Genomic DNA, 26,807 nt, shown 5'->3' on the forward strand with positions numbered 1-26,807 from the left:
TTACTCACTGGATCGGTTTCAGGAGAAGAAACAGACTCCGGTTCAACGGTCAGAAAATAAAAACTTGCTCTTTGGAAGTGCGGCTCATTTGGGATTTGTTCGCCAGAGGAGGGTTGCTGTGAGGTGAAGGAAAGAGGTCGGAGTGATTTGGAGCAAACCCAGTTCCCTGCGCCGTGCACCCCCCCCACCCAATCTCCCCTTTGTGACAGCCTTATTAGGGTCACACAGGACAGCTGAGTGAAGCTCACATTAATGAGAGGAATTGGCCTGTAATTTCACCACTCGTTTCCTTTCAGTGCTGTCGAACAACAAACGGCAACTTTCCTTCGGCGCACAACTCCTCCGCGCACTTGTGTAGGATTACTCGAACAAGAGGGTAATGCAAGGGGGTAAAATTAAGTCAGGAGTAGGTTGTCGGCTGCATGGATGACTGCTCCCTTCAGCTCTGAAACTCCCCCCTCCTCCCACGTGAACCCATTTCATTAGGTTGCAGAGGGGCCAAAATATCAAGCTCTCTGCTGCTGCTGGTGCGGGGCTGTGGGTTCACTGGCTGACCTCTGCTCTGCTCCAGCTCAACATGCATTCAGCGGGGTTAATGGCATTTTCACTGACTGACCTTGTCAAAATGCCTTTGTTGTCTTTGCAAACGGGAGATCACTTCTGTGTAATGATTGAGCGTGACAGAATACGCTGTTCCCCACAAATATCAAATTAAAGGGTTTCTATTTGTCTTTTAACATTTAACGAGTGGGAAGTTAAACAAGGCGAGGGCCAGGAAAAAATAATTACATGAACGATTACCAGCGCTTGCCATTATCATCTTTTGTACACAGTCAGATACTAATGTAATTATTGACAGATTTTACACCCCCCCCTCTCGTATCCTGATGGAAAGCAGTTCTGTCCTCATCCCATTTTCTCTGCACTAACAGCACCCACTCATCAAGGTTGCATGTGGACAAGAAAGTGAGAACAATGAGAAAAATAGTGTCAGTATTCATTATGGGGAGAAGATAAAAGATAGCCGGGTGCTGCCACAAGCAATAACTGTAACTTTGATAAACGAAGCGTTTGAGCATTCAAGTGTCTGAGCATGTTTCCAACAGTCCATTTTAAGAGGGTTTCCGCACTCTTGGTGCATAAAACGAAGCCGAGCTTGTCCCGTTATGTCAGTGTGCTGACTGACCTTATCTTAAGTCCTGAGCCGACAGGAATTTAGTGCAAACTGTATGCGCCGCTAATAGCACTGGAGTGGTTGTGGAGTGGAATCTAGTATTTGTGGTATTTTAAGCCCTTTGTTCATTTGCATGTAATAGTAAATCTTAAATTGAAGAGCTGAGTTTTTCCAACATTAGATTTATTAACAACTAATTGGATTTTAAGGATGGTTACATTCTCAAATTCTGCAAAAAAAAAAATACAAGAGAGGTCCGAGTTGAAAACGTGGTCGATGGCATTTTAGTTGAAAACTCTACTACAAACTTCATTGTCGTAGGAGGGGCAGAGCTATTTTCGCAACAGTTCCACCTCGTTGTCGGTTAAAAAAAAAAAGAAGCCCTTCCTAGTTTTTTTTTCGTGTTCTGTGATAAGGCAACCCACTGCAACTGTGGAAAATCTACTTCCTGTTCAAACTGGCACACAAACACACACACACGCCCAGTGCATGTGTATGGTCATGTGATATTCATTTTCAAGTTTGTTAGTATGCGTATGTAATATAACTGATACAAACCTAAAAAGCTCAGAGATTGTTTTAGTTTGCTGTTTTAAAATAAAAATGTATTAGTATGGCTGCAGCCGTAGTGCTGCTAGTTAGAGCTAGCCAACCTGAGAAACTCCTACTTCTATGTGTCTCTGCTGGAAACACACAGATTCTGGTGGAATGATAAGTATGTTTCACCTTATTTAGCTTTCTAGTCTCCATCATGAATTTGTTGTTTAGCTCCCTGCACAGCTCTGCAAATAGAGTTTAACGAAATATCAATGTGTTGCAGCCCAGCAACACACTTTTCAAATTAAGCACTTTTTGAATTTTAAATAGTTGCACAAAGATTAAGCAAAGAAATAAACATCATAAACATGCCCTATCGTGGCAATACAGTACAGTGAATGTACCAGAAAACGAGACAGGGCTATGATTGATGATTTCATTTCAAATTTTAGCGCATTCAAGGGAGCCCTATCTGAAAAGTTCAGGCTGCATCCCAGTTCACTAGAGGTAAAAAGTGCGAAGTCACTCTCGCTGACAAGAATAACAGCCTGTGAGAAGGTCAATTCTCTCATACCACCAAGAGGCAAAGGAAGGGAGCATTAGTATGCTTTCCACATCCACGCGGCATTATCAGCCGCATGCAGCAGTGTCTCCCTCCACAGAATCACTACATGTTTACTCTTACAGTGGGAGAAGATCACAAAGCAGCAGCCACGCATGCAGCAGCCTAAAAATAAATATTTGACGTCTCTACCTTCTTTACATCCCTTTAATGTTGTAAATAAAGTGTAGTGAGGCAAGGAGCAGTTTCCTCAAATGTCACTTAGGTAAATCCGCGATCTCTGTTAAAACAGGCCCTCTGGTGTTTTTCCCTTAAAGGAGATGGTGCTATGGTTATGAGACAAGTCTGCCAAAGGCGCATTACTCAAGCGCTTGTTGACGTTTATATAGCAAACATGATACCTTGTGACAACCACTAGCAAAGCTTACAGGTCCTCCAGGCATATGATTTATGTTTCAAGAGCATTAAAGTGCTACGGAAAAATGCAGTTTTCCGCCAATAAGAAAGGGAACCAAGTGTCCGTTAAGAGATTTGATTCACTTAGGTGCCATCTTGGTAACGCCACCCGGGGACTATATTTGTGAGTAACATGACAAGTCTCCTCCCACAAGTGGTGGTGAGTCATCTCTATCTTAATGTCCACCACATATTTAGGCACGTTTGTGAATACATCTTCACTTCCACTCTTACAAGCTTGGTCGAGTGGAAAGTTAACATGGCTAAGGAACTGGTAAATGAAAAATCAACAGAGTGGGAGGTTGTCTCTTTTTGTTCTTCTTTTAGTGTCCTCTACAGTTAACAGAAGTTAGTCCTTTGTGATTGATTTTTCACTTCAACTTCTTTCTCTTTTTTTTCCCACTACAGGCCCCCTGACAATACTCGCTCTTATTTCAAGGGCAGTTTCTACAGAGAGTTCACAGAGAGCAGCCACCACTCGCCTTTGTAAAAACATTTCCATGAGGCCACTGACAGGTGGTCTCCAAAAGAGCAAGCAAGCATGACTGGCAAGTGAGCTACAGAGCCAAGGGCTCTTTTCATCCAATATCCCCCCTCCTCAATTCCCTGACAGGCTTGGAGAAATAAAGAAAAAAATAACATCTCTCAAATGTTTATACAGGAATATCCGTTTCACACTGACCTCTGTTCTAGTCAGCTTTTTACTCCTGTGCTAAAGCCCACTCTTGCGATGCTACAATGATGTAATATGTGTTGCATCAATAATCCATGAGACAAACATTTATCACAAACAGCCTGCATTATTTATCTATTATGGAGCTTAAGAAGCTGTGGGACCCGCTCTGGGAATAGCCTGCTGTGTGCAGGAGGGTCGGTGTGTGAGAGGCTGGGGGGGTGAGCGCACTGGCATGGAGCGTGGAGTAGTGCTTGGCCAAAGGGGCCCCCTCTGTGCTCCCTCTACCCTGGAACAGGAGCCAAGGCGTTCCGGGCTGTGTTTCAAGAGCAACAAACTTCACCAGCATTTTAGAGATGACATTTGGAGGTATCAGCATGCTAAGCCTGGGAGGGGTTGGCCCATCGCTCTGCCAACACGACCCTGGGAGCTGCCACTGCCGTGTCTATGCTGAGGGGATTTGTGTCAGTGCCGGGCCTTAAAATACCATGGCTCTTCGCCCCCCCCGCTTCTGTCTACACTCTACTCACTCCCAGACTGACTGACTGACACGGACTCACTTTGCCTCAGCTTCTATTTTCCAGTTTTTCTGCATCAAATGTCAAACAGTCTGGGCTATTTGGTTCATTCAACAATCCACATGTAAATCCAGGCTGCCAATTAAATCTTGGAAGATTGGAGTAAAGGGGCTGCTACGTGTGTGCTCAGATTACACAGGGTGAAAAATTTATGTGGCCCCGTCAGTCAGGATTCAGCTCGGAACAAAGGTGCAGCTCCTGTGATCGTGTTTTGTTAGGTGTCGCCTGCTTCCTCCTCATCTGTTTCTTTCATGGCACTCGGTGAGTTGGGTGAGGCACAGACAATTACTGGGAGCCTGTTGTTCATTTACTCCCACAAGGCCAGAGAGGCGGAGGTGATGAAGCAGCTGTTGGTTGGCATGCTAAATGAAACGTGCACACATGCAGTGCATGCCTAAACAGCTCTATATGAGACTTGTCATGCAGAGAAGTGGGGGACTGCTCTACTTCACTGCTAATCAGGATGCCTCTGCTATGACTTTGGGGCCTCTGTTTGTTGCTCTTCCCTGGTACTCTGCCTGGGTTTGCTTGATTTCCTCATTTGGTTCTCATTTGTTCCGTTGCCCCACAATGAGAGAAGTCTGCTCTCGCAGGTCTCTTAGGGAAAAACAACAGAATGGCAGTGCAGTTTGATGTGAGCAGCATCTGGGTCTCTTTCATTTTGAACACCAGCCAGTGGGTTGTTAGGGGCTTGTACCATTAAAATGATGTAGAAGGAATGCACATCTTTGTGTTGTTTAATGTTGTGTGCAAAATCTAATACAACAGAGGTTATTGAGAAATGTCCCTTTAGAACCTCTCAGTCCAGATTTACTTATAAATATCTCCAGCTAAACAGATGTGTGACAATTGCATAAGCAAAGAAACACACATTTCCGCCACAGCAGTCTCAGGCTGCATCTACGTTTCAGATTTAAAACAAACCTATTCCAACACCTGGGTTGTGTATCGGCCGATCACAAATCATAAAATATATTAACAACTGTATGTAATTAACCTTGTATGGAAGTGATGATTGCTGTAATTTTTGTATGAGCTGGCTCAGGCTAAACCCTTTGAAGAACAAATACTAGAATGTATAATCTAGTTTGACAGTCTTTGTCAATGTTGTGGGACTTTCCAGCATGAAATATTGTCAAATTGCTGACAACTCTGACTAATGCTTCACTAACAGACATCACTTCTTCTTCGCTGCTCTAAAGACAGCACTTGCCAGTGGCAGTACAGGGCAACTGCAGTTCTACAGCGGTGAAGAAGGAAAAGAGTTTTTGTTTGAAACTTATGTACGACTATTTGATGCCAGTATCAGAGGCATTTCTGAGTGTTGGCGATGTTTTTCCATCGTCTTCAGTTTTTCCTAGAACTGTCAAACTAAAACAGGGCCAGCAGTGTTTCAAAAACGATTCTGTGCTAGGCGCTCAAAAACTGCAGAGCAGTGTGGATGGCAGGTTTTTAACAGTGATATGTTTTAAAACTAAAATGTAGTATTCTGGGTGTAACTTCAGTCTTTAAACACAAAACTGATTCTGTCAACAATTAACAAGCTCTTCCAAAAGCATAATAAATTCATTACAGACCACATCTCTCAGAAAAACACTACAGTCACCTGAGGGCCACTTCATAGCTGCTGTTATCAGATAGATCTCTTCACCTTTTATCGCCTGTTTTTGTGAGTGGCTGATACATGTTTCGTCTCGGATGGAAACCAGGCTTCAAAGAGAGCAAAGGAAGTTGGATTCAGGAGACCCTGCTGGTCTTTACAGCCCTGATGGCCATAACAACCTGTGAGTTACACCTGCAGAGAGCGCACCCCCCCCACACCCCAACCGCAAAACACACTGCTACCTTCCCTCTCCACCACGCCGCTCTTAAAACCACTCAAAAGCTCCCACCAGCCTCCTCCCCACTGAGCCAGATAGAGTAGAATCAGGAGAAAACACAGCCCCATCAGGCCAAACCACTACCTCTTTCAGCCAAAATAGCAGCTTTGAGGGAGTGAGTGCAGGCAAAGGACAGACTTGGACTGTGAAAGGGAAGGGGGCAGGGCGAGGGGGAGGGTCAATCACTCTGTGGGAGGCAGAGAATGAGGGAGCACAAACACAGTACTGGTGCTGGCGCTGAGCCATGTTTATGTCACTAACAGAAGCAGCCCTGTCGATCCCCCCCTCCCCCCTGCCCCAACCCTTTGCCTTGCACTCACTCTCTCCCAGTTTGCTTGGAAACAGAGTCAAGGGGGTGGCTGGCTGGATGCTTGGTAACAGAAAAGAGCCGCAATAGAGAGGAGGACAGGGGTGAATCAGACACAGCCCGGGACTGAGCAAAAATCAAAAAAAAAAAAAAGAGAGAAAGAGCGGGGGGGGCGCACTCAATGGCAGGGACTGTGCTTTGGGAATGTTGATGAGGCAGGGACCTTTTCTGTTTAGTTCCTCCAAGTGAACCAACAAGCAGCACTGTGGATGTGTGGGCGATTTGTACTCAGCATGCCCGCGGAGCGACTGAGCGTGAGCTGCTTTGAAGATTAGGTGTTTGCATTATTTCACATGCACGACAGAGAACGAGGGCAGTTTTTCCAGACCCAGCAGAACCCGACGGTGCCGGTGATACATCTTAAAATTAAGCAAGCTGAATGCGCTCTCGATCAAAGGGAGTAAAAAAAGAAACCCGAGAGGGTCCGAACATTTCACTCGGACTGCACTGCAGGAGAGGAGCCAACTCTTTTCCCAACTGGCAGGCTTACAAAAAAGAAAAGGCTTTGTGTTATGAGGCTTGTTGTTGAGAGCAGATATCTGTGTGCAACAAACTCCCGTCTGCAGACTCCCCGGCAAAAAAGCAAATCAAGGCCACCTAAGACTTTCCTTTCAACAACTGTTCTTGTTGGCAATATAATGCAGCATGTGTGCTGTTAAAGCCCACATTAGGACCATCACCAGCTCCTGAGGCAATCACTGCATATCCAATTACTTTTAATGGGCTAAATATGTATAGTAATGACAGCAAGATGATTTTTTTTTTAATTACAGAGACTTCATTAAAGCCTTGAAAAACCAATACGTCGTTGATATCTTAATGCAACCACACTGGGTAGGTAACAGCAAAAAAAACAAAATATCTAATTTTCTTTTCCATCAAAATACAAAACTGGCTTGTTTCACAGGGAAGATTTTCACTGCAAAGCTTTTTAAAACCACTTCACTTACCGTCCTCAGTTTCCTGCCACACAATGCCTTCAAGATTGACACTGGTACCGGGCTCGCAGGGCCCCAGGCACTCAGGTTCGGTAGCCAGGGCCACATCGGATGTGTTCACTGCCACTGAGCGTGTTCGCACCATTATCTGCTCACACGGCGAGGCAATCTCACTGTTGCCTACTGCGGCCAGGAGGTGGAGGGGGGGAGGGGCTGGCGTGGAGACAGGAGATTCCATCTGTGAAGCAAGAAGTGGGGGTTGAGAGAGAGAGAGAGAGAGAGAGAGAGAGAGAGAGAAGAAACACATGAGACACTTCAGAACCACTGTATAAACATGTACAGAGCAGATGCTGAGATACAGCCAACGGATGCCACAGTGAGAGGAAGTGAAAATGGTGCTGAACGCATGAAAGACATTCTGGTATTTCTGCGGTCTGTAGAAGCTGTTTTTAAACCACCAGAAAAGCGTGATGCTGCAGTTAGTGTTGTAATACGCCACTTTGTCTGTCCTCAACCTGAAAGGCGATTAGCAGGCAGAGGAGGTAGTTTGGGGACACGTGAACCGCTTTGACCACCTCCGAGGAAGGACAGAATTAGTTATGCAGGGTTGCTCAAACAATCCCTCCCCCAGCCTTCTTCTCTCGCACACAGCCGAGCGAGATCCATGACACCAAATTATCTCACAGACTGATCACTCATTAATTCCCTCAATTAAAGAGCTAGCTGTGGCAGGGAGCGCGCTGCTGAGGGTCAGTAATTGATTCCACCTGCTCTGACACACTGTGGCAGCAGTGAAGAGACGGCGGGACTACGTTAGAAAACGAAAAATGAAAAGGACAGGAAGAAGGCAGGGGGATGATGAGTGCAACTGAGGAGAAGTGCGAGAGAGGACGGGTGGTAGAAGAGTGTGTAGGTGGGAAAGAGAAGCAGGAAGACTGATGGGGATTTAAGGGCCACAGTGACACCAGGACGCTCTGTATTCAAGGCATTCCACATAAAGCACTCCGAGTCATTAGCACTGAACTGCGGGAGGAATGCCACGCTGCAGCCAACACCACACAGTTATTAATTGGGCATAAACCACTCGGTGCTGGAGAATATGCTGCCAATACTGGATCCAATTAGACTTAGAAGACAAAATAACAATTGACACATTGGATTGTAAGCGTGTACACCCTTTAAATAATTGTTCTAATCTACTTACTGCTGCAAAGTGTGATGTGGAGAATTAAAAGAGCTTAACGCTGCAGATGTCACAGTAACGGCTTCATTTGGATCCTTGTATAGGGACGGATACGTTGGCCTCTTGCTCGGTCGGTTGGTCCATCGCTTGGGTTCAGACTAAAATCTATTGGTGCCGTTTATGTTTATGGTCCCCAGGGGATAAATCCTAAGGAATTTACTGGTCCTCTGAACTTTTCTCCTTATCAACGGCAGTTCACATTTAAAAATATTAATATATCAACATCAAAATTTACACTCACGGTTCCCAGATGATGAACCCAACTTTCAATTTGTCCAGTAATGTATATTTCAAATCATGCACTACTAATCAGTCCCACTAGCAATATTTTTCCAATTTTCCATACTTTCCTACTAAACTAAGATGGCGAACATTACATCTGCTTAACATCCACATCTTAGCAATAACTTGTTGCCATGGCAGCATTAGAATGTAGCTCAAAGCCCTGCTGCGTTTGGCCAAACCACTGACAACTATAAATGCTAGTTTCTGAGTATGTTTGCCTTTAGCCATCGTAGGCAGTAGAGTTGATGTGTATCGAGGGGGGGATGGGGGTTTGACAAGTGTTGACATGCACAAATCACGATGATCCATTACGGCTAAATTTAAATTATGTTTTTTTGAGAAGAATCCATCCACTGTTTTCAGATTTCATGCTTGAAATCTGACTTTTTAGCATATAAGCTTAGTACATGCAAAATATAAAAATCTTTACTTATGATTCTTTGTTTCCTCCTCATAATTAGATTTGACTGATAAGGATTGATAAAAAATAAATCATGAGAAAACCAAACATTAGTCCCTGATGAAATTCAATATTAGCTCAAGACTTTTTACGGTTTACTGAAATGAGCCCATTTCTCCCGGTGCTCGGAGGACGAGCAAATTAATGTGTGCAGAGAGCAACGGAGAGTCAGGCCTAACGACATCATAATCACTGTCTGTCACTTTCTGATGCATGATGCGGCCAAGCTGCAGGCCGGCTGAGTGAATGAGACAGGACAGGTAATCAGCCGAGCTGTCACCACACACTGTTCCTGGGCCTTATGGAGACACAGAGGGTCGCAGACAAGACCACACAACCAGCCCGGCCTCAGACTGACAGCCGCGCGTTGAAAAGGTGCAAACAGGTTCATGCAGGGCCTCCTCCAAATTGACTGAACTCCTCGGAGTCATTGTGTTGACATTTTGGAAACTGACATTTTGGGTATTTTTCTGAACCAAACTTAAATGGCACAGTAATGGCCTGGCAATGACCTATTTATTCTATTACATTGTTAGGTACAAGCTAGGAGGCTTTTATTATTAAACTCACTTAATTCCTACTTTCGGCTGCCTGCGGCTGGATACCACTTATCAATAAACCCAGAGACCAAGGTGTTTTAAGTGCTCATGGGCAGCAACATTAAGGGTTGTTGTGTTTTTTGAGCTGCTGTTGGACATTTAACAACACACATCTTCTGCTAAAAACTGTAAATCCAGCGACCTTCAGCTTAGTTTCCTTTATTGACCAACCACAAACAACAAAACTCGCATGAAAACAACTCATTTCTCGCCACCCACTCAAAACGCTCTCCTTTAGCTTTCCCTTTTCTTTTTTTTTTCATTCAAACAATCAAACCCTTCACAATAGAAACTGGCTGGAGCCTAAACTAGGTCTGCAGCTCATGATTATTTTCATAATGGATAAATCTAGAGCATTTTTATCAACAATTATATTTTTGAAAATGTCCAACGTATTTTCCCAATATCAAGTTCACCTGACGCCTCATTTTGTCAAACCCACAGCCCAAAAGCCAAAGATATTCTAATAGATCAGTCAACATATTATTGCAGATTAAGTGCTAGTTAATTGAGAGTCAAACTACCTTATTATAACCTAGTGATGAGCTAACTATCATTTAAAATGACCTGAGAAAAATAACACTTTTCAATAACACTGAATTTATGTTAATCATGACTCACCAACTGAATACTGGTGATAGTGAAGAATTCACTCCACTGTTTCCTGTACCTGGATGAGCTTTAACTTTAATTTTCCACTTAAATCTTGTTGTTACCAGGGAAGCTTTAAAGTCGAGGGTATTAGTTTGTTGCAACTGTCACAATCAAAAGTGACAAGCCACAATAAAGTAACCATTTTCTCTGTACTGGTATAAACGAATTAGATTTGAATCAAAACAGAAATGGGACGAGTTTACAATGTGCAAGAACAATGCGACTCATTTCCATTTCCAAGTTCTGTGAATGGATGAGTGAACAAAAGGGCCTGCACTCCAGGGCTGCGGAATGCAAACCTCCATAGTGAAATGCCTGATGTCTTGTCCAGGGTTTTGGAAAAACCACATGTGAGTGAGCTACACAACTTGTCCGATTACACAAGGCTCTACCCAGCACTCGGTCGATGCCAAATTCCAAGATTTCTTCCCTGCTTGCGAGACTTTGCAGACGGATTTTGAAATCTCCTCCAAAACCACAATGCTCGAGTGTCACGCAAACCTTTTCTTAACTCAAACCCCGTGCCAGCTCCTCCAGAAAGCCACACTGGCAAGAATAATGTTTAACTGGCTGGCAAAAAAAATCCTATGAATCTTTAACTGGTGTTGAGCTTATTTCACTGAGCTGACGGAAGAGGAACTCTGTCTGGATTTCCAGCGATCACACAATAACTCCCTCTTGGCAGACGGACACAAGCTGCACTTTTTACTGGACACATTAACTTCAGCTTTAACTTGTTTATTAGAGTTGGGATTAGGGAACTGAGCACTGATCTTGGGCGAGGATTAGGAAAGGATTACGCGGCAGTGTCATACTGAGACACCTGTCCTGGTGGTTTAGCATGTGTGCGACGTTGGACTTGAATGCAGTCAACCAAATTGAGCTGAGTCTTTCATTTTACCCCAGACTTTGTGTAAATGACGCCGTTACGAGTCGAATATAAAGGTCGGGGCTTCCGGAAACCTCGATGACACCACACGAGCAGTATGGAGGCATGTTATGTTCATTGTCTGTTTTATTACGTTTGAAACATTGATCACCAGTTGATTAAATTCTATTGGATTTGGCTGCAAAGCTGTTTACCCCTGAGACTCCAAAAGTGTTTTGTGGACTTAAACACTTCACCCACCCACCATCAGCATAGTGGTGCGTGGATAAAGAGTGAATTTTCATTTTTTCGGTGAGCCTGACACTGACTGACTCTGACACCCACTGAAATGTACAAATAGCTATTTCTCCATTACAAATGTACTTGATATTAAATTGCTAAAATTGCAGAAATGACAGTCAAAGTTACCATCAATGATCCGGATGATTTGTTGGTAACGTTTAATCTTAATCTCTCAAATAACCTCCTCAGAGTTTTCCTGGAAATAACCATTTAATTTGGTACAAATTCAAGATAAACTAGAGAGCGAACAATTGGTGCAGTTTGTCTGTAAATGCCAAGCAAGCACATCCATTAGTTATTAATTTAGAGGACAGCAAATGGGCTTAACATGTAAAATGTGACATGTTTCTACAAACACTGAAGCATGAATGAGAAATTCAGTTTCTGATAATAAATTGATGAGTAATGAATATTAACTGCGGCTTAAATTGAGCAATTTCTTCCAATGGAAATTAATCTGGAAATAATGAATAAACTCCACACTATTAACTGAACAAAACAAAATAAAAAAAATAAGAAAAGTCTATTTTTTGTAATTAGTGCAAAACTAAATCATTTTGTATCGAGGAATAATTCATGAAATAATTTGTCCGAACTGTGTCATGAATTGTAACTGATCAGATTGTTTGTCTGGTGGAATATGTTCACCGTCATGCAGTAGGAATACTGAGTGGTGAAAAACACAATTATCCCGTGACCTTGTTATGTGTAATATGGATAATACTGTCTGCAAAATGGTATAAAAGGTAGAAAGTCAATACTCATTCCTAACAATGGACCTTCTGCAGACTTCTATCACTTCCATACACAAACTCATGTTCAACACAGGATTATGGATGCATGTTGCGGTCATGGCTTAGCCGTTGATACGAGACTGCTGTTCCAGGTCACGGAGAATGTCGTCTGCAACCGCAGTTCAATATGCATCACCGCTAGACCATGGAATCACATGTTTTCTTTCTGGTGCTTTTTCTGTATTAGTGCCTGTAATAAAATAAACACCATAAGCAGTTTCGCCACATGCTTCCTTGATTTTGTGCACACACTCTGCTCGTGTTTGTTTATCCTGCTCTATCTTAAAAGACTGGATTTGAAATCTGTAACAGTGATGTTCCGGAACAGATATTCACGCCTGAGAGGATTCAGCATTTACTTTTATACCGAAGCTGAGACCTTCAGTTGACACTAGCTGGGAGTAATGCAGGGTCCTGAAATCAGGTCAGGAAACGCATACTGAGGACTGCCCCCAGATGTGGTTCTATCATCTCAACCTCTAACATGAAGTCTAAATAATACACTACAACATCCATATGTAATGTTAAGCTAATGCACGTAAGCTGCTTTGAAGGCAATCAAGCATGCCTGGTAAAATACTTGTACATTATCAATTTATGAATTGAATTAAAAAAGGACCTTGAAAGACTTTATCTAGGGGTCTAGGAAACTGGTAAAAATATCTATTTATTGTTAAAACCGGACATATGAACTGATTAGTTGTTACCCTGTTGTAAATGTGTTTAAAAGGGAAAAGGTCTGGTCATCACAAGTTGAAGCCACAACGATGCATTGAGAATTGTTTGGCAATCAACATAGCAACCTGAATCTAAATGTAATCATGTATGAAGAGTTGGAAGGAAAAATGATTGAATAAACTGGAACTGGACGATTATTTAATGATTGGACGAAAGAGATAAAGCCTGGGAAACCCAACCCAATTCTCAACATCAGAAGAAAGAAAACACCGGCCTTAAAAAAGAGAAAATGTAATTCTTCCTGACACAGAGGTCCATTATTAAGTAAAAGGGAATCCTTCCAGAAGTGCTATTAGTTGGCTAAGTTCAGTGTTCCCGCTTCAATATGTAATTCTTTTTGACTCCAGGGGCAAAGCCTGTTAATATCTTTGGTGAGTTACTGAGGTCGGGGGCCAGCGGAGATTACACTTCTAGCTGGCTGTGGTCGGTGCTTCTTTCAAGGACCACTGACAACCAGTGAAGAAAGACTGGTAATCTCTGCTATGTTGTTTAAGCCACATAATGAATTTAAGAAGCACAACATTTAAATTATAACCACTCCAGACAATTGAGAATCTAGTAATCATTATACAATCACATCACTGGGTGGCTTTTAAAGTGAGTCCTGTTATTGAGGGCATAGAAGTAACAAGGTTATTAGCATTATGTCAAAACTGAAAACAAATGCACTAGTCTATTCTAATTTGATTACCAAAAAAAATTCAAATCCACCAAGAGACATTAAAAAAAAAGGGATAGAAAATGACTTTAATCCCTTTCAAGTCCTGAAAGCCCACTCGCTTGTTTTCAAACACTGCACAAATCGCCTCATTCCTTGACTGAAACCACTTTCATTCTCTATGAAGCCCAGAATAATCGCAGAAACCGAGAGAGCAAACGCAAACAGGAACACCTGACATCTACTGTTGACCGCCAGCTGGGAGAGGCACTCCATTTCTAGGCAACTCTTCTCAGTTTGAGCTGCTAATTGTGCTTTCAGGAAAAGCATAACCACACATAAATAATACAGAGAGGAAACTAAAGCTGTGATGAATTCGCTCACCCATGACCTACAATCTGTTAGCGAGGAAGCCGGGATCTCACTCCGAGCAGTTACTGTCTGACAAAGAAGTAGTTTGCCGTACGACTCCTTAATATTACGGGTCTACACAATGCATATAAATGACAAACTGTGGGGGATAAAAATCAAGTTAGTCATAATGTAAAGCACACTTATATTTTATCTTAACGGGGTTTCTGTAGGTTTCGGCAAGTTAAATTTAAGACCATAATAAAATAAATTTAAGACGGATATAAAAGGAATATCAGAGGCCCAGAGTTTCCTTTCTCATAATTGATGATAATGTGAAATAGCCAAGTAGAGAATAACCATCCATACACTACGTTATCTCACAAACTACAGGCAGAGGCAGTAGGAATCCAAAATCTTTCCCTCCAGTGTATTGCGATAATTTTGGACCAGGGTGTTTCAGTAATCAGTTTGGCCGTTGGTTTCGTCTTTTTTTTTTACAGCGTGCTAATATCTCTGCATTGGTAAGAAAGAAAACAACACATAAGCTGTTTTCAGACATGACCTGCGGGTTAAGTCCAGGGAATTGGGTCCTCGGCATTACTCAGGCGAGGGGTGGTGCAGCCGGGCGCAGCAGACAGAGGCAGGAAGGAACATATCAATTCAGCTGCAGAGATCACGTGACTCTCTTTTCACCACAAACAAAAGGCATCGTGGAAGTAGCATAAATTCAAGACCTAAATTCAGACGATTGAATTATAGACCCACAAAAAAAAAAACTACAGAAACCCTGTTTAAAAGCCTACTAAACTAAACCAGTCTCCAGGAAATGCTGATGAGTATTTTTTTATGATACAACACAACCTTCAAGTTTAGAAATACAACAGTGCAAGACGAGACATAAATATAAACACCTTCTGTAAGAGCTTCATACACAGCGCAGAGCGAACTTTCACTTCACAACCTATCGCATCAGCTGTGAATCACAGCCCCAAGTGTTACAAAGACAAGTGGCGCGTTCACATTTGCTGTAAATTTCCGTGGTAATCAAATGTAATATCTTTTTTAGTGTGACACATTAGAGCTGTGTGCTGCAAATCAGAGCTACTCCTCTACAAATGCCCTTGACTGCACCGAAGCAACAAAAAAAGGTACACAAAGCTTTTTTCAAAAGGGAAACATCTTCTAAGAGCACGAGAGGCTTTACCTGTGGAGACATCTGCACTCCCTGATGAAAGGAAAACAAACAGTAGTCAAGAGACGACTCCTACAGCTACCAGCCACATGATGGGAAGTAAAAGTGATATAAAAAGACAGAAGGCACATGGGACTGCAGGCTACAGGACCGAGCCAAGATAAGTGGAGCTTACCAATTTGTTCACTTATGAAGCAGTGGCCTAATTTTCTTACTGAAGCAAAATCCCGCAGAGGAAAAATGCCTCTCTTTTTACTACTACTATCAAACTGCAATAGTAAAATGTGACCAATATTTATGTAAAACCAGGAGTTTACATATTCTCTGAGGGTCTTAATGCATGTATGTCTTGTGCTGCTCGAAATGTGGCTGCGCACCTATATTTTAGGAATTAACTTGGTGAGTAAAATGCATGAAAATGTACAAAGAAATATGAAAATAAAACCTATGTAATAAATAATCCTAAATCTGTCATAATGCTTTTTGGATGAATTATAAAAATATGAGTACAAAAAATGATTTTACAATTCTCTCTTTCTCTTCCCCTCTTTAAATATTCAAACAAAACTCTAGGAAGACAACCGAGCTAACCTTGTATTTTAAATACTGTTCATTTCAAAATATAAATATAATACTTTTTTCAATATCTTAAGTGTTTTTATTCAAAATGACGTGATGGTGTTAAGAGACAAGGCAGCTGAGCTTATCACCATTGATAAGACATTGGGGTCCATCCTCTGGGTACCACAAATATCTGTAGAAACATTTCTAGCAATGATGGAATTAGTGTCAAGTTGCTCTTTAATGTTAATTATTCTAGGTCATTAGCTAACAACACCATCCAACTTACTAAACCCTTTTCATGTCCAATGAAACAGGTGGCAGCAAGTAAACACCTCAGTATATCTTGGCCAGGTCTTCCCCCTCTTAACTACTTCCTCGAGACAATCTCAGCTTGTGTCATTCGGCTAAAGAGCAGATGTGGATTGGAAATATAAGCTATATTTCGAGAAATCTTCCCTTGTACCTGCTTAGCTCAGTTTGGATTTTGGCAGGTAAACTGGGTTCCAGGTTGGCAGACTGGGTTAACACAGCAGCTGGTTTGGAACACTTTCTCTTGTCTTGGGTCAGGCCTGACCTTGTCAACCTAATTCCTTCCTTTCCTCTCGGTGGACCAGCCGGTTGCCTCGAGTCTGAGCCTGGTATTGTTTGTCCGACGACAGGGTGTGGGGGGGGGTTGGGTATCATGAGGTCTAAAAGGTCTTTATGTGGAAGCAGGAACAACAACTCTTCATGTTTACTGCTGACAAGTCACGCTGAATGCCTACATGTCAAGCTACCTGCACAAACGGTATTTGCACTTTATTAACAAGAACAAACCTATGCTAACCCTAAGCCCTGCAGCATTGGATTCTGGCAAGTGTTGCTGACAATAGGGCTATTTTTTTATAAATTGTTATGCCAAGAATGACAAAATGTCAAATAATAATGTCATATGACTGTTGTGATGTCCTACAGGCCAATGTGAGGTCTTCCATTTTTGACCAAACTTCTCAAAAATATTTGGCTTACAATGATGCTAGAAAGAAAACCAGGATATACTCTCATTTGAGAGGCTCGAAAATTTAGCACTGATTCACTATGTTTTCTTGTTCAGAGACTGAATCTCAGGAACAGACGTTATTGAAGTTAACTGCAGTTCAACATTGAATACTGGTGCAACTACTTATTGTAAGATAGTGAATATGTCAGAAGCTTACCTTCTCATTAGCTAGGACAGATTTGAACTTAATCCTATCTAGATGCTGCTAGCTTCAATTGGTGATTCTCTTCCCTTTTCCCCTGTCTCCCATTTCTCATCCTCCCACTCTGACCATGGGTCAGTTGACAACAACAGTATCTATTACAACAATAAGCCACATTCTTGTCAAGGTCACCCACTCTGCGTCCGACAGGCAGAGAGGCTGTGCTGGGAGCAGAAATCCAGATAAGCTAAGCTGAGCCTACGAGGATCTCTCTCTTTCCAGCCCTCTCCATACTCATAAATCTTATCTCACAGCAAAGGGAAACCTGACAACACACAGAGAGGCTGTCATCAACAGCTCAGCCACCTAGATTCCCACCCAAATACCAATGATTCCCTCTTTGACTTCTTACAAGTCGGAGGTTTCTGACCGAGGCTTTGAGATCAGAGTGGGAAAGGAAATCGCGCTCCTCGTGTTGGTGTCCATCGATGTTTAAATTCACCATAATGTTGACAGCTTTGACCAAAACTCAGGTTTCAGGTGTCTACCTTTGGGTCCACGGCGCTTCAGCAAAGATAAACACTCGTAGACATACTATCCGGAAAGCCCTATCAGTGAAATAACCAACATTTTATTAGTCCCACATATTACACAAGGAAAACAAGTTGTTATTCAGGCTGTGAGATTTCCCCAGAGCTCCTAACCTCAAACTATTTTTAGATCTTCTCTGTTAGGCTGTTATGTTGACACTCTTCTGAGGGTGGTGCCTTATCCAAACATTAGAAAGACAATTCTTAGCCACACACATTTTTACTTTCTTTTTTTTTTTGGGGAAATCTTAACGATGCCAAATTACTTTCTATTGTTTTGTGTTACTTGGAATGACACAAACAGAAAACAATGAATATAATTATACCTTTCATAACAACACATATAGACTTGTCATGTGGGTGTAAGATTGTGGGAATAACAATGACCGCAAATATATCTGCTACATATATACTTTGAACAATATGGCTCATTCTGAATTATGAAACCTCAATAAAATGTTAACTATACCTACATAACAGTCAGCAGCTTTAGTAATCCTATGACCTGTTTCCAAATTCCATTCTAGGCTTGTCAATTCAGTAAATTCAGCAGATGATTAAGGTGCAGCGGGTGAGTGAGTGAGTGCGTGGTTGTTGAAATATGTCTGTAGATGAGAAGGCGTGTGCTCTGTTCTGCAGATGGTACTTGAGCTGTACTCTCCCTCACGCTGCTACTTTCACTCGTGCTTGCTACTCTGATTAACCTCTACTGTTGGCCGTCTCACAGAGCTCCCATTGAACCATGTCTGTCTTAATGGACGATGATGTGCACTATTACTGAGTGCCCGTAGTTCCTGCACGGCTGCCTCAAGCCCCCAATAGACTTTTACACCTTAATACACCTTGGGGCAATGATCGCTGTGGCTCGCACCGCATGACATTTCAACACCATTTCTGGTGAGAGGGAAAAAAATAGTTGAAAAGACAGGTGTCTAAAAGAGAATAGCAGGGTAAGTTTCACTAGAGTTTATTTTTTTGAACAGCACAGCATGTCTGTGACTTGTTTGATAATTATAGTCTGTAGGTGATTTAGGTATAATGCAGGGAGTTACGTGAGAAGTGGAAAACATGCCAAAACAAGCTAATCTGAAAATACATTTACTTTAGCATCTATCAAATCAACCTGAGAGCTGTTTGAAAAGGTTTAAAAACGACTCAGTGGATTCTCTTTGGTACAACAAAAGAAGTAGGCTGAGCCCCAAAATGTTCCTCGGACACTTGGTCAATCAAAGGACAAGTCACCACAGGAGGTGATTCGATTTCAATCCTAAACAAAAATGTATCAGAATGATCAATTACGATCTTTGAAATGAAAAGTGGGAATTACATTCTCTTGGCTTTTTTTTTTTCCCCCTATCCCCCCGTCTTCTTGGTCTCATCCAACTGCAACTTCAAGACATTTCGGTCACTGCCAGGGGCAGAGAGGACCAAGAAACTACAACCGAGCAGGAAAGTCCTCCTGCTGCCCTGAAGTCACTTGTGTTCCTCGGGTTATGTCAACAACAACAATTTGAATGGCACCTGCTGTTGTTTGATATGAAGAGTGCACTCTGGAGTTAATACAGCCTCTTCATGGCAGAAGGGTAAATCCTGACTTTTTTGTGTATGTGTTTACAGCTTGTTCCCAGTTGAATCATGAAATAAGTTATTACATTTCTAATGAATTATTTAAAATATGTGCATATGCCCCTTGTGTGGTAAGTTCCAAACAAAATGGTGGTCGAATCAAGAAACGAAATTCTTAATAAAATTTAGTCAGAACAGTATAGTTCTACCATCACACTGTAGCTGCTGGTAAGGACTCTCTACACATTTTATATCCAATATTTATGTATTGACATAATTCGAATCACTAACAGGTCGGGCTGTGGGGATGTCAAAGGAGCAGGAGCAAAGTGAAACCCACGATAACGCACCAAATCTCCACCGCTCTATGCCAGCTGCTTAGCAGAGGTCTGCTGCTCTCCGCCATCAGAGTTTGATGACCTTGTTAGTTTGAGTGCCTAATCTGCTAATGCCCTGATAAAAATAAACAGTCACTGTAGTCATTGTAGTCCCCCCCCCCTCCTCCCTGTCTGCAGCTGCTATCCATAAACACAGATGATACCTCCATCTTTATTTATCCTGAGGACTTCGTTTCAAACTGACAATCTTAAGAGCCAGCGAGGTCAGTGTTGTGTATTGTTAGTTTAAGTTAAATCATGTGACTTGTGTATTTCAAATGAAGAGTTAACATTTTATGAAAATCTGAAAGCTGTGTCTATGCCTTGCTTTTTTAAATTTTAGTTGGCCACAGAACAGCAGGCACGAATACATTTTTCATGCTATATTTGCCTTTTATTTTAGGGTTTTTCAAGTGCATTTATTCCTAACAATTTGCCTCTGTGGTGTTTAATAATTCATACCAAGTACTACATTTGAGATGAGACTGGAATAAATAATTAACCTCCCAGTATATATTAAAAATTCTACAAAACCTTCTTTCTTACAATTCACTGGGGGTTCTTACTTGCTTACTTTTGATTTCTGTGAAGAGCAATCAAACCTCACAACTAACAGCTACACATCAAATACAATGTACAAAAAAGAAACAAGTATGAACCACAACAAAAGGTGGATACACTGCTTTTAAAAGATTTGACATTCTTCTGTATGAGCTCACATCATAGAAGTATAGTCTCAAGGTCATACGGCACAAAATTCAAGACTAGATTTTATCAGTCAGTCCCATTATTCAGCAATAACCAAATTGCCAGGAGCTCTAAAGTAATAACCTGAGGTATATTATTTATAGCAAAAAATACCATAATAATTGTGACATATGACTTGAGTGAATGAATCCAACAGCAAAATGTCTCACTCTTCAAGGGATACATAAACCTAATGGATATGATTAAATATAATTTAGTTTTCCAGATGGACAAGGGCCCCACTTACAAAATATAATTGAATGTGCGAGCTCAGCTCATTGCCAAGGACTAAACAACTCCCCAGCCTCCAATACAAAGAGGAGCTCATTTCCATATTAACTTCACCTTCATTGATCCACCGACACATCCTCCCTTCTTGCCACTGCACTAACACCCAGGATGCCTTTAGGGGTGCTGGGATATTCTAGTGTTGGGGAGGAAATTAACTTAGGGGCATTTAAGTATCGCAGCATCAACTTGGTTGAATCTTTGGCTGGTGGCTGAAAAGTCATCTCGGCAAAACAGCAACTGCACAGACCACAAATTTTGGAAGTTTTCCCTGTATGTCAAGCAAAGGAAGAATAATATGCACTCTTAACATGCCAAGCATTCAACGCCTCATCCCATCTGTGCACCAGCGAAGCACTTTAAGATAAAACCCAGCTGAATGTAAGCCTCTTTTCTTATTTACATTCCTTAATGATTTCACAGTTACAACAAGGGGATCTAGATTTGCACATGAAGGTAACGCTTAAAGCTGCTTTTATCAATATTTCAAATCAGACCAGAGTATCACATGACAATGTCAAAGGGTTGAGTTGAAGTGATAAACCTACAGAGAATTATCACCTGAATCTGCAGCTCCACACGGCCTCATGTGCTTAACAGTGAGGCTCAGCTCGTTGTTTAAACGTCCGTCCCACATCTTCATGTTTTGGTTCACACTCTCAGGCTGTCATGGCTGTTTTCATCCAAAAAGATTTACTAGCCCCCTGTTTACTACCTATTTAACACCAAACATCAGACTGTCATCGACATAGTGGATGATTTGGCAGATAAAAACAGATACTTCCTTTAGGAGTGGGTGGAGACCAAAAACAGAGCTAAAAGTCGTTGCTCTTTACTTATTGGATGTGTAAATAAGCAGCTGTTTGCTTATATGTTCCCCGTGTCAACTTATAAAAGGTGATGACGCACAGTAATTCTAAACACATCACTGGAAACCCAAACAACAATTCAGTCGAACACATCCAAGAATTTAAAGGTCATGAGATGACACAAACAGAAGTATCCCCCTGTGGCTCATCGGGAAACTGAGCCACCTTGATTAAAACAAAGAGCAAACTACCAACATTATAAAGAATTGCTACACTTTTTATGATATTTTACAATATTTGGGGGAAATGAATGATGAGCCACATTCACCTTCATTAACCAAACGACCCAACCTCTTTTCTTTTTGTTTCATTTGCCAATGTCAACCTCAAACTGAATAAGAGTTAAACGCACACAAGATATTTTCCCTACTTTGTGGAGTTTGCATGTTTTCTGTTTACATCTGTTTCTTCCCACTCCAGACACATTAATTTTGCATGTATTGTGGAAAATAAAATGCCATTTCATTATAAATGTGAACGTTGACCCCAGGCGTTTCTGGGGTGTTGAGCAATACAGAGTCTGATAAAGTGAAATATCCACCTGGATTCTCAAACATGGTTTTTTGCACAGTTATATTTACTTAATCATTTCCAGCAGTACGACCTAGATCACAGCCTTTTCTTGTAAGTGCAGTGAATAAATAAAAAAACAACTGACAAGGCTGCTGAGCGAATGGGTCTGGAACACAAAGGGGACCAAAACAGCGAAATAGGATGAAACACACTATTTTTGACAGAGGACCTTTACTCTGCTGTAGAATCAGATAATGTAAAGCTTCTGTATTCAAGGACACTGATGCAGCCTCCCATGAGCAGATCAGCATTCATAAAGGAACTCTGCTGTGGCAGGGGTGACTTTGATGCATGTGGTACTCTTGTTTAAGGAGCGGAAACAGCATGAGAAAATCAAACCTTCATACACTGGAGACTAAAAAGTCATTGGCACACAACCAATTTGTGAGGAGTGGTATAAGCAGAGGACGACCTACATTTATAACCTATGGCATTTAAGGCTTTTAATGTAGTAAATCATGCAAATTCAAATCAGTTATAGGACACACAGATCATAACTCTGCACTATTAAGGAAATTTGATTTGCTGGACAAAGAAGTGAAAAAAAGTAGTTGCATAAAAGCTAACAGGTACAAGTGGTCGGCTTCAGTATTTCTTTAGATTTTAGACCATTAATAAATTAATGGTAAATTTTCACATGTACTCTACACTGGAAAGGGGAATGCTGTCAAGCTCGCCTCCGTTTATTATAACTCTTGTTTGTTATTCAATAATGCCCAAACTCAACATGCACTTTGAAGTCAACGTTCGGCTGAGTCATCTGCGGCATATAGCTGGTTTATACGCTCGTTCTGCTGACAATAATGCAGGCATAACTCTTTATATATTGTTATTTTAATACTCTTGCCCTTCATGGGCCCAAGTCAGGCCCTGATCAAAGAGCCACTGACAGCTGCATAAATTTAAAATGTCGTGTAAACAGTGACCCATCCTTGATGCCAAAGTCAAATAGTTCCATGTCATCGAGTATGAAAGGATTTGGCAGCGAGCAAAGAGAAACTTTAGCTAAAAGCCGGGGAACCGTACCATCCACCACTGTTTCTACACTTAATGCATAGTTCATTTATTAATATATTTCTCTGAAGGAGCAGTAGATTGGGGTGAGGATTTAAGGGATTGAGTGGTAATGAAGCGTTAAGTTGTTGGACTGAGGCCCAGGTCAGTGAGCCACATGATGCTCTACCACTCTTTTCCCCAACATGTTTAACATGAAGAGCTTCAGTGTAATTATCTCATGAGAACCAACGGATGCTTTGCTGAATTAGTAAATCCAAGGGAAATACTGCCGAACAAAAAGAATAAGCCCCTCAATGAACCACTTATATTTCCCCCCTAACAATAATGAATTATGGGTAATGTTTCATTTTTAATACTCTATCGACATCTTAATTTATGGTAATCTATAATTATTTTAAAACCGACTGGAACATAATGTCTCTCCATAACAGTCAACTTTAATAATATTCTTAGAGGACATCAATTAAAAAGTCACTTTTAATATTATGACAATGATGAATGTTCTTTGTTCTAAAAAAGAAAATTACCATTTGCATCATTTGAAAAACAGAACAGCCACCACCTGCTTTATAGGAAGAGACTTTTCATTCCTCCATGTACAGAGGAGCCTGCTGAGCAACCAATCGTTTGTCTGGTGCTGCTGTCTGCATGTCAATCTTTGGGGGAAATATTCAGTAACAACTACTGGAGCATTTGCATCTGTGACCTTTCAAATAGGGCCGGACGACATCTCCAAAGATTATATCAAGATATAAAATGTTCACATCAGTCGATATTGACAATTATCAAGATAAATGTCACATTGTTATTTCTTTTAAGGTTAGACTGTGAAGGTTGTGGTTTTCAACTCTTCTTCGTGGGCAGAGAATGACAAACACTTGATTGACAGGAAAACCATTTTACAAATCTGTAAAATAATCAGTACGGTGTTTTACCTCCTTACTGTGCTTACACAATCCACGAGCAATGTCATATATATTGAGCCTTCGATATATTCGATGAAACATTTTATGGGACATTCATATTGTTTTATTACCCAGCACCACTCGCAAACATTCTTGATAAAACATCAGTAGTTATGCTACTGAAAAAATGAGACTTGCAAACCAACTGTTCAAAATCCAGTGGAATATTGTGCACAGCCCAGGCATCCATCGAATCACGAATGTTTGACATTGGTCCCAAAGGACAGACGTGTTCTCCCTTTAATTTCTATCAGTGGTATAATCCCCTTTTGAAACCCTTTTTAGGGTGAATTAGAAAGGCCCTGCATTCAAAGAGATGAGTGGAGAGAAGGGGGCAGGAATAATCACAAGGGCCTAGCTGTCTGTGTGGATTAGAATAGGAGAGAAAATCCTTTCATCTCAGATCTGTACTTCCAAGCTTGGAAGCATGCATGCACACTCGCATGCAGGCGCGCGGCGGAGCAAATCTCAAATGCATACTTGTCATAAAAGAAAGCGGCAGACCCTTTGTGTTGTTAAATTCTATTTAATATACAAGAGGTAGTTATTTATGCTTAAATAGATGATATTCAATTATGCTCCAAATGGGCACGATAGACAGTGGATTAGAGAGAGGAGCTTGTGTAAAAGCTTTGCTCTCCAGGCTGACCTCTCAGTTTGGCTCTTAGGCAAGACAGAGTGCAGGGGAAGGCTCACACATGATCTAACTTGCTTCTCCAATTTCTCGTGCTGAAATGTGGACTGCTGCTCTATTTTTGGCAGACAGTCTTTTTGACATCCAGCGAAATGAAATGAGAGGGATAAGCCCAGAGAGCCTCCTCAGCCAGAAAGCAAGAGAAAAAACAGCCCCCCAAACAACACCATCTGACAGATAAGAAAATGGATTAGCCATTATGTGTGTTTGCTCAGTTGTCTACCTCTGAGAGGGTTTAACTGCGTGTAAAATGACAAGCCCAGTGGTGGGTAACGGCAGCTGACACTAAAAAGACTGATTGTAAAAACATAAATATCTCGTATAGCGAGAGGACAAACACTCCTGTAGCATTTAGTTTCAATTCATCAAATCCATAAGAAGATCAGACTTTGTGTGACTACTGTTTTAATCATGAACTAATGAATGCAACACATAAAAACAACATCATCATCTCCAATGAGGACACTTCACCTAAACTAGAAGTACTCCCATCTAGCATCTAAAAAAAAGATACTCCAGAATCTGAAACCGTCAAACAAGCACCATAAACGTGTATATACACTCGTTTTCCCCCAAATACTGTACAACCAAGGAATATTTAGGCCAATTATATATAATAACAACAGTGGGAGCTGATGCACTGAGCTGAGATAAGAATCTGACAAGTCTACAGAGCAAGTCTGAGCACACTCTGTTTGTATACTCCCATCTAGACAAGATATACAGGCTGCTAGCTTAAACCAATGTTTTGCGAGACGCATCACATTTCGCATTCAAACTGAAGACAATCTCTAATTTCATGCATATTAGCTCAATGGAAGATGTAGTTTGGGGCAGAAAAGATGAACTTCTTTGGTTCAGATTGGATCTTGCTCCAACTCAGACGAACGTTTTTTGGGATCTCCCTTTAACAACTTCGGGGCTGGTATCTTCATTTAGGTGAGCAACAATCACTTGAGTAATCATTCATATAAATGAAGTGCGTTCTCAAATGTAAATTGAGCAGGTTTGGACTTTGGACTGTTGGTCAATCAAAACAACAATGTAAAGGGCGTAAACGGATATTTTAATAGCCAACCAATAAAGTGATTAAATAATTAGCATATAATCAATGATTTAAAAAATTATTGTTGGTTACAGCCACAATTTGTTTAAAGCTATAGCTCAGAAATAAAGCACAAGAGGGACCATAACGCGAGAGATCGTCAGGAAAGAAGCGAAAGCCATCTACGCCAAGGAGGTTATATTTTCACCCCTGTCCGTTTGTTTCTACGTCATCGTGATAAAAGTAAAAAGTAATGTTGTCACATGGAAGTGTGGGACATGGGCCAAGAAAGAATCCATTAATTTTTGTATCCGTTTCTTTAACATTGCGAGATTGGGTGGTTTATTTTACATTTTAAATAATTTCTCGGGTAAAATAATAAATGGAACCTAATGGATTATCTGGTATATTTTGAGGAACCTCATTTGAAGATTTGAAACAGTAACTCATTGATGCAGGGCGACCAAGGAGAGAATAAAAAAGGCAACGGTGCAATGAGGTGAAGAACTTCGCAGCCGAAACATTAGTGATTCCCTGAATTCGTTGCATTTAACAAACTGGCTGCAACAATCCCCTTAGAAGAGTATTAGGGGGGAGGGCTTGAAACGTAATCCTCTCCATAATCACACTTGCTCAAACACTGCCTTGCTGTTAACTTCCTCTTTGTTAAACTGAAAAACATTTCTCAAGCGGCTAAGCTCTTGGACTTCAAATGTCTCTCCTCGAGCGTTTCATGGTCAAAACCTGTTTCAATATGAGTTCACCGGCGAATGTCCAAAATGAAGGGTTCGAACCGCCGCAAGCAAAGACCTGCGGGGAGGAAACTCTATTCACATGGCCAAAACAATAGAGACTGTGCAGAGACAAAGCCTTGAGGAACAAGTGAGAAATCCCCAAACACAGTCTTGCAAACTCTTTTTACAACCATAGCAAGGCAGTACAAACTTTGAGCCACCTCTTTCCCTCACTGGTAGAAAATTCCATCTGAGGAGGGTGGGGGGGGGGGGCACGTCTGCTC

The 26,807-nt window shown here is 41.4% G+C and overlaps 1 protein-coding gene across 2 annotated transcripts in view; it reads right to left on the reverse strand.

Annotated features, from left to right (window-relative positions):
• Window positions 1–26,807, reverse strand: part of LOC118118626 (zinc finger protein 609) — a 67,852-nt gene that overhangs the window by 15,168 nt on the left and 25,877 nt on the right. For both annotated transcript variants that reach the window (XM_035171897.2, XM_035171808.2), the window contains exon 3: window positions 7,178–7,403. In XM_035171897.2, coding sequence (XP_035027788.2) covers window positions 7,178–7,403 — 226 coding nt within the window. The remainder of the gene's footprint in view (window positions 1–7,177; window positions 7,404–26,807) is intronic.

Source organism: Hippoglossus stenolepis, chromosome 1, assembly GCF_022539355.2.
Source record: "Hippoglossus stenolepis isolate QCI-W04-F060 chromosome 1, HSTE1.2, whole genome shotgun sequence".
NCBI classification, from domain to species: domain Eukaryota; kingdom Metazoa; phylum Chordata; class Actinopteri; order Pleuronectiformes; family Pleuronectidae; genus Hippoglossus; species Hippoglossus stenolepis.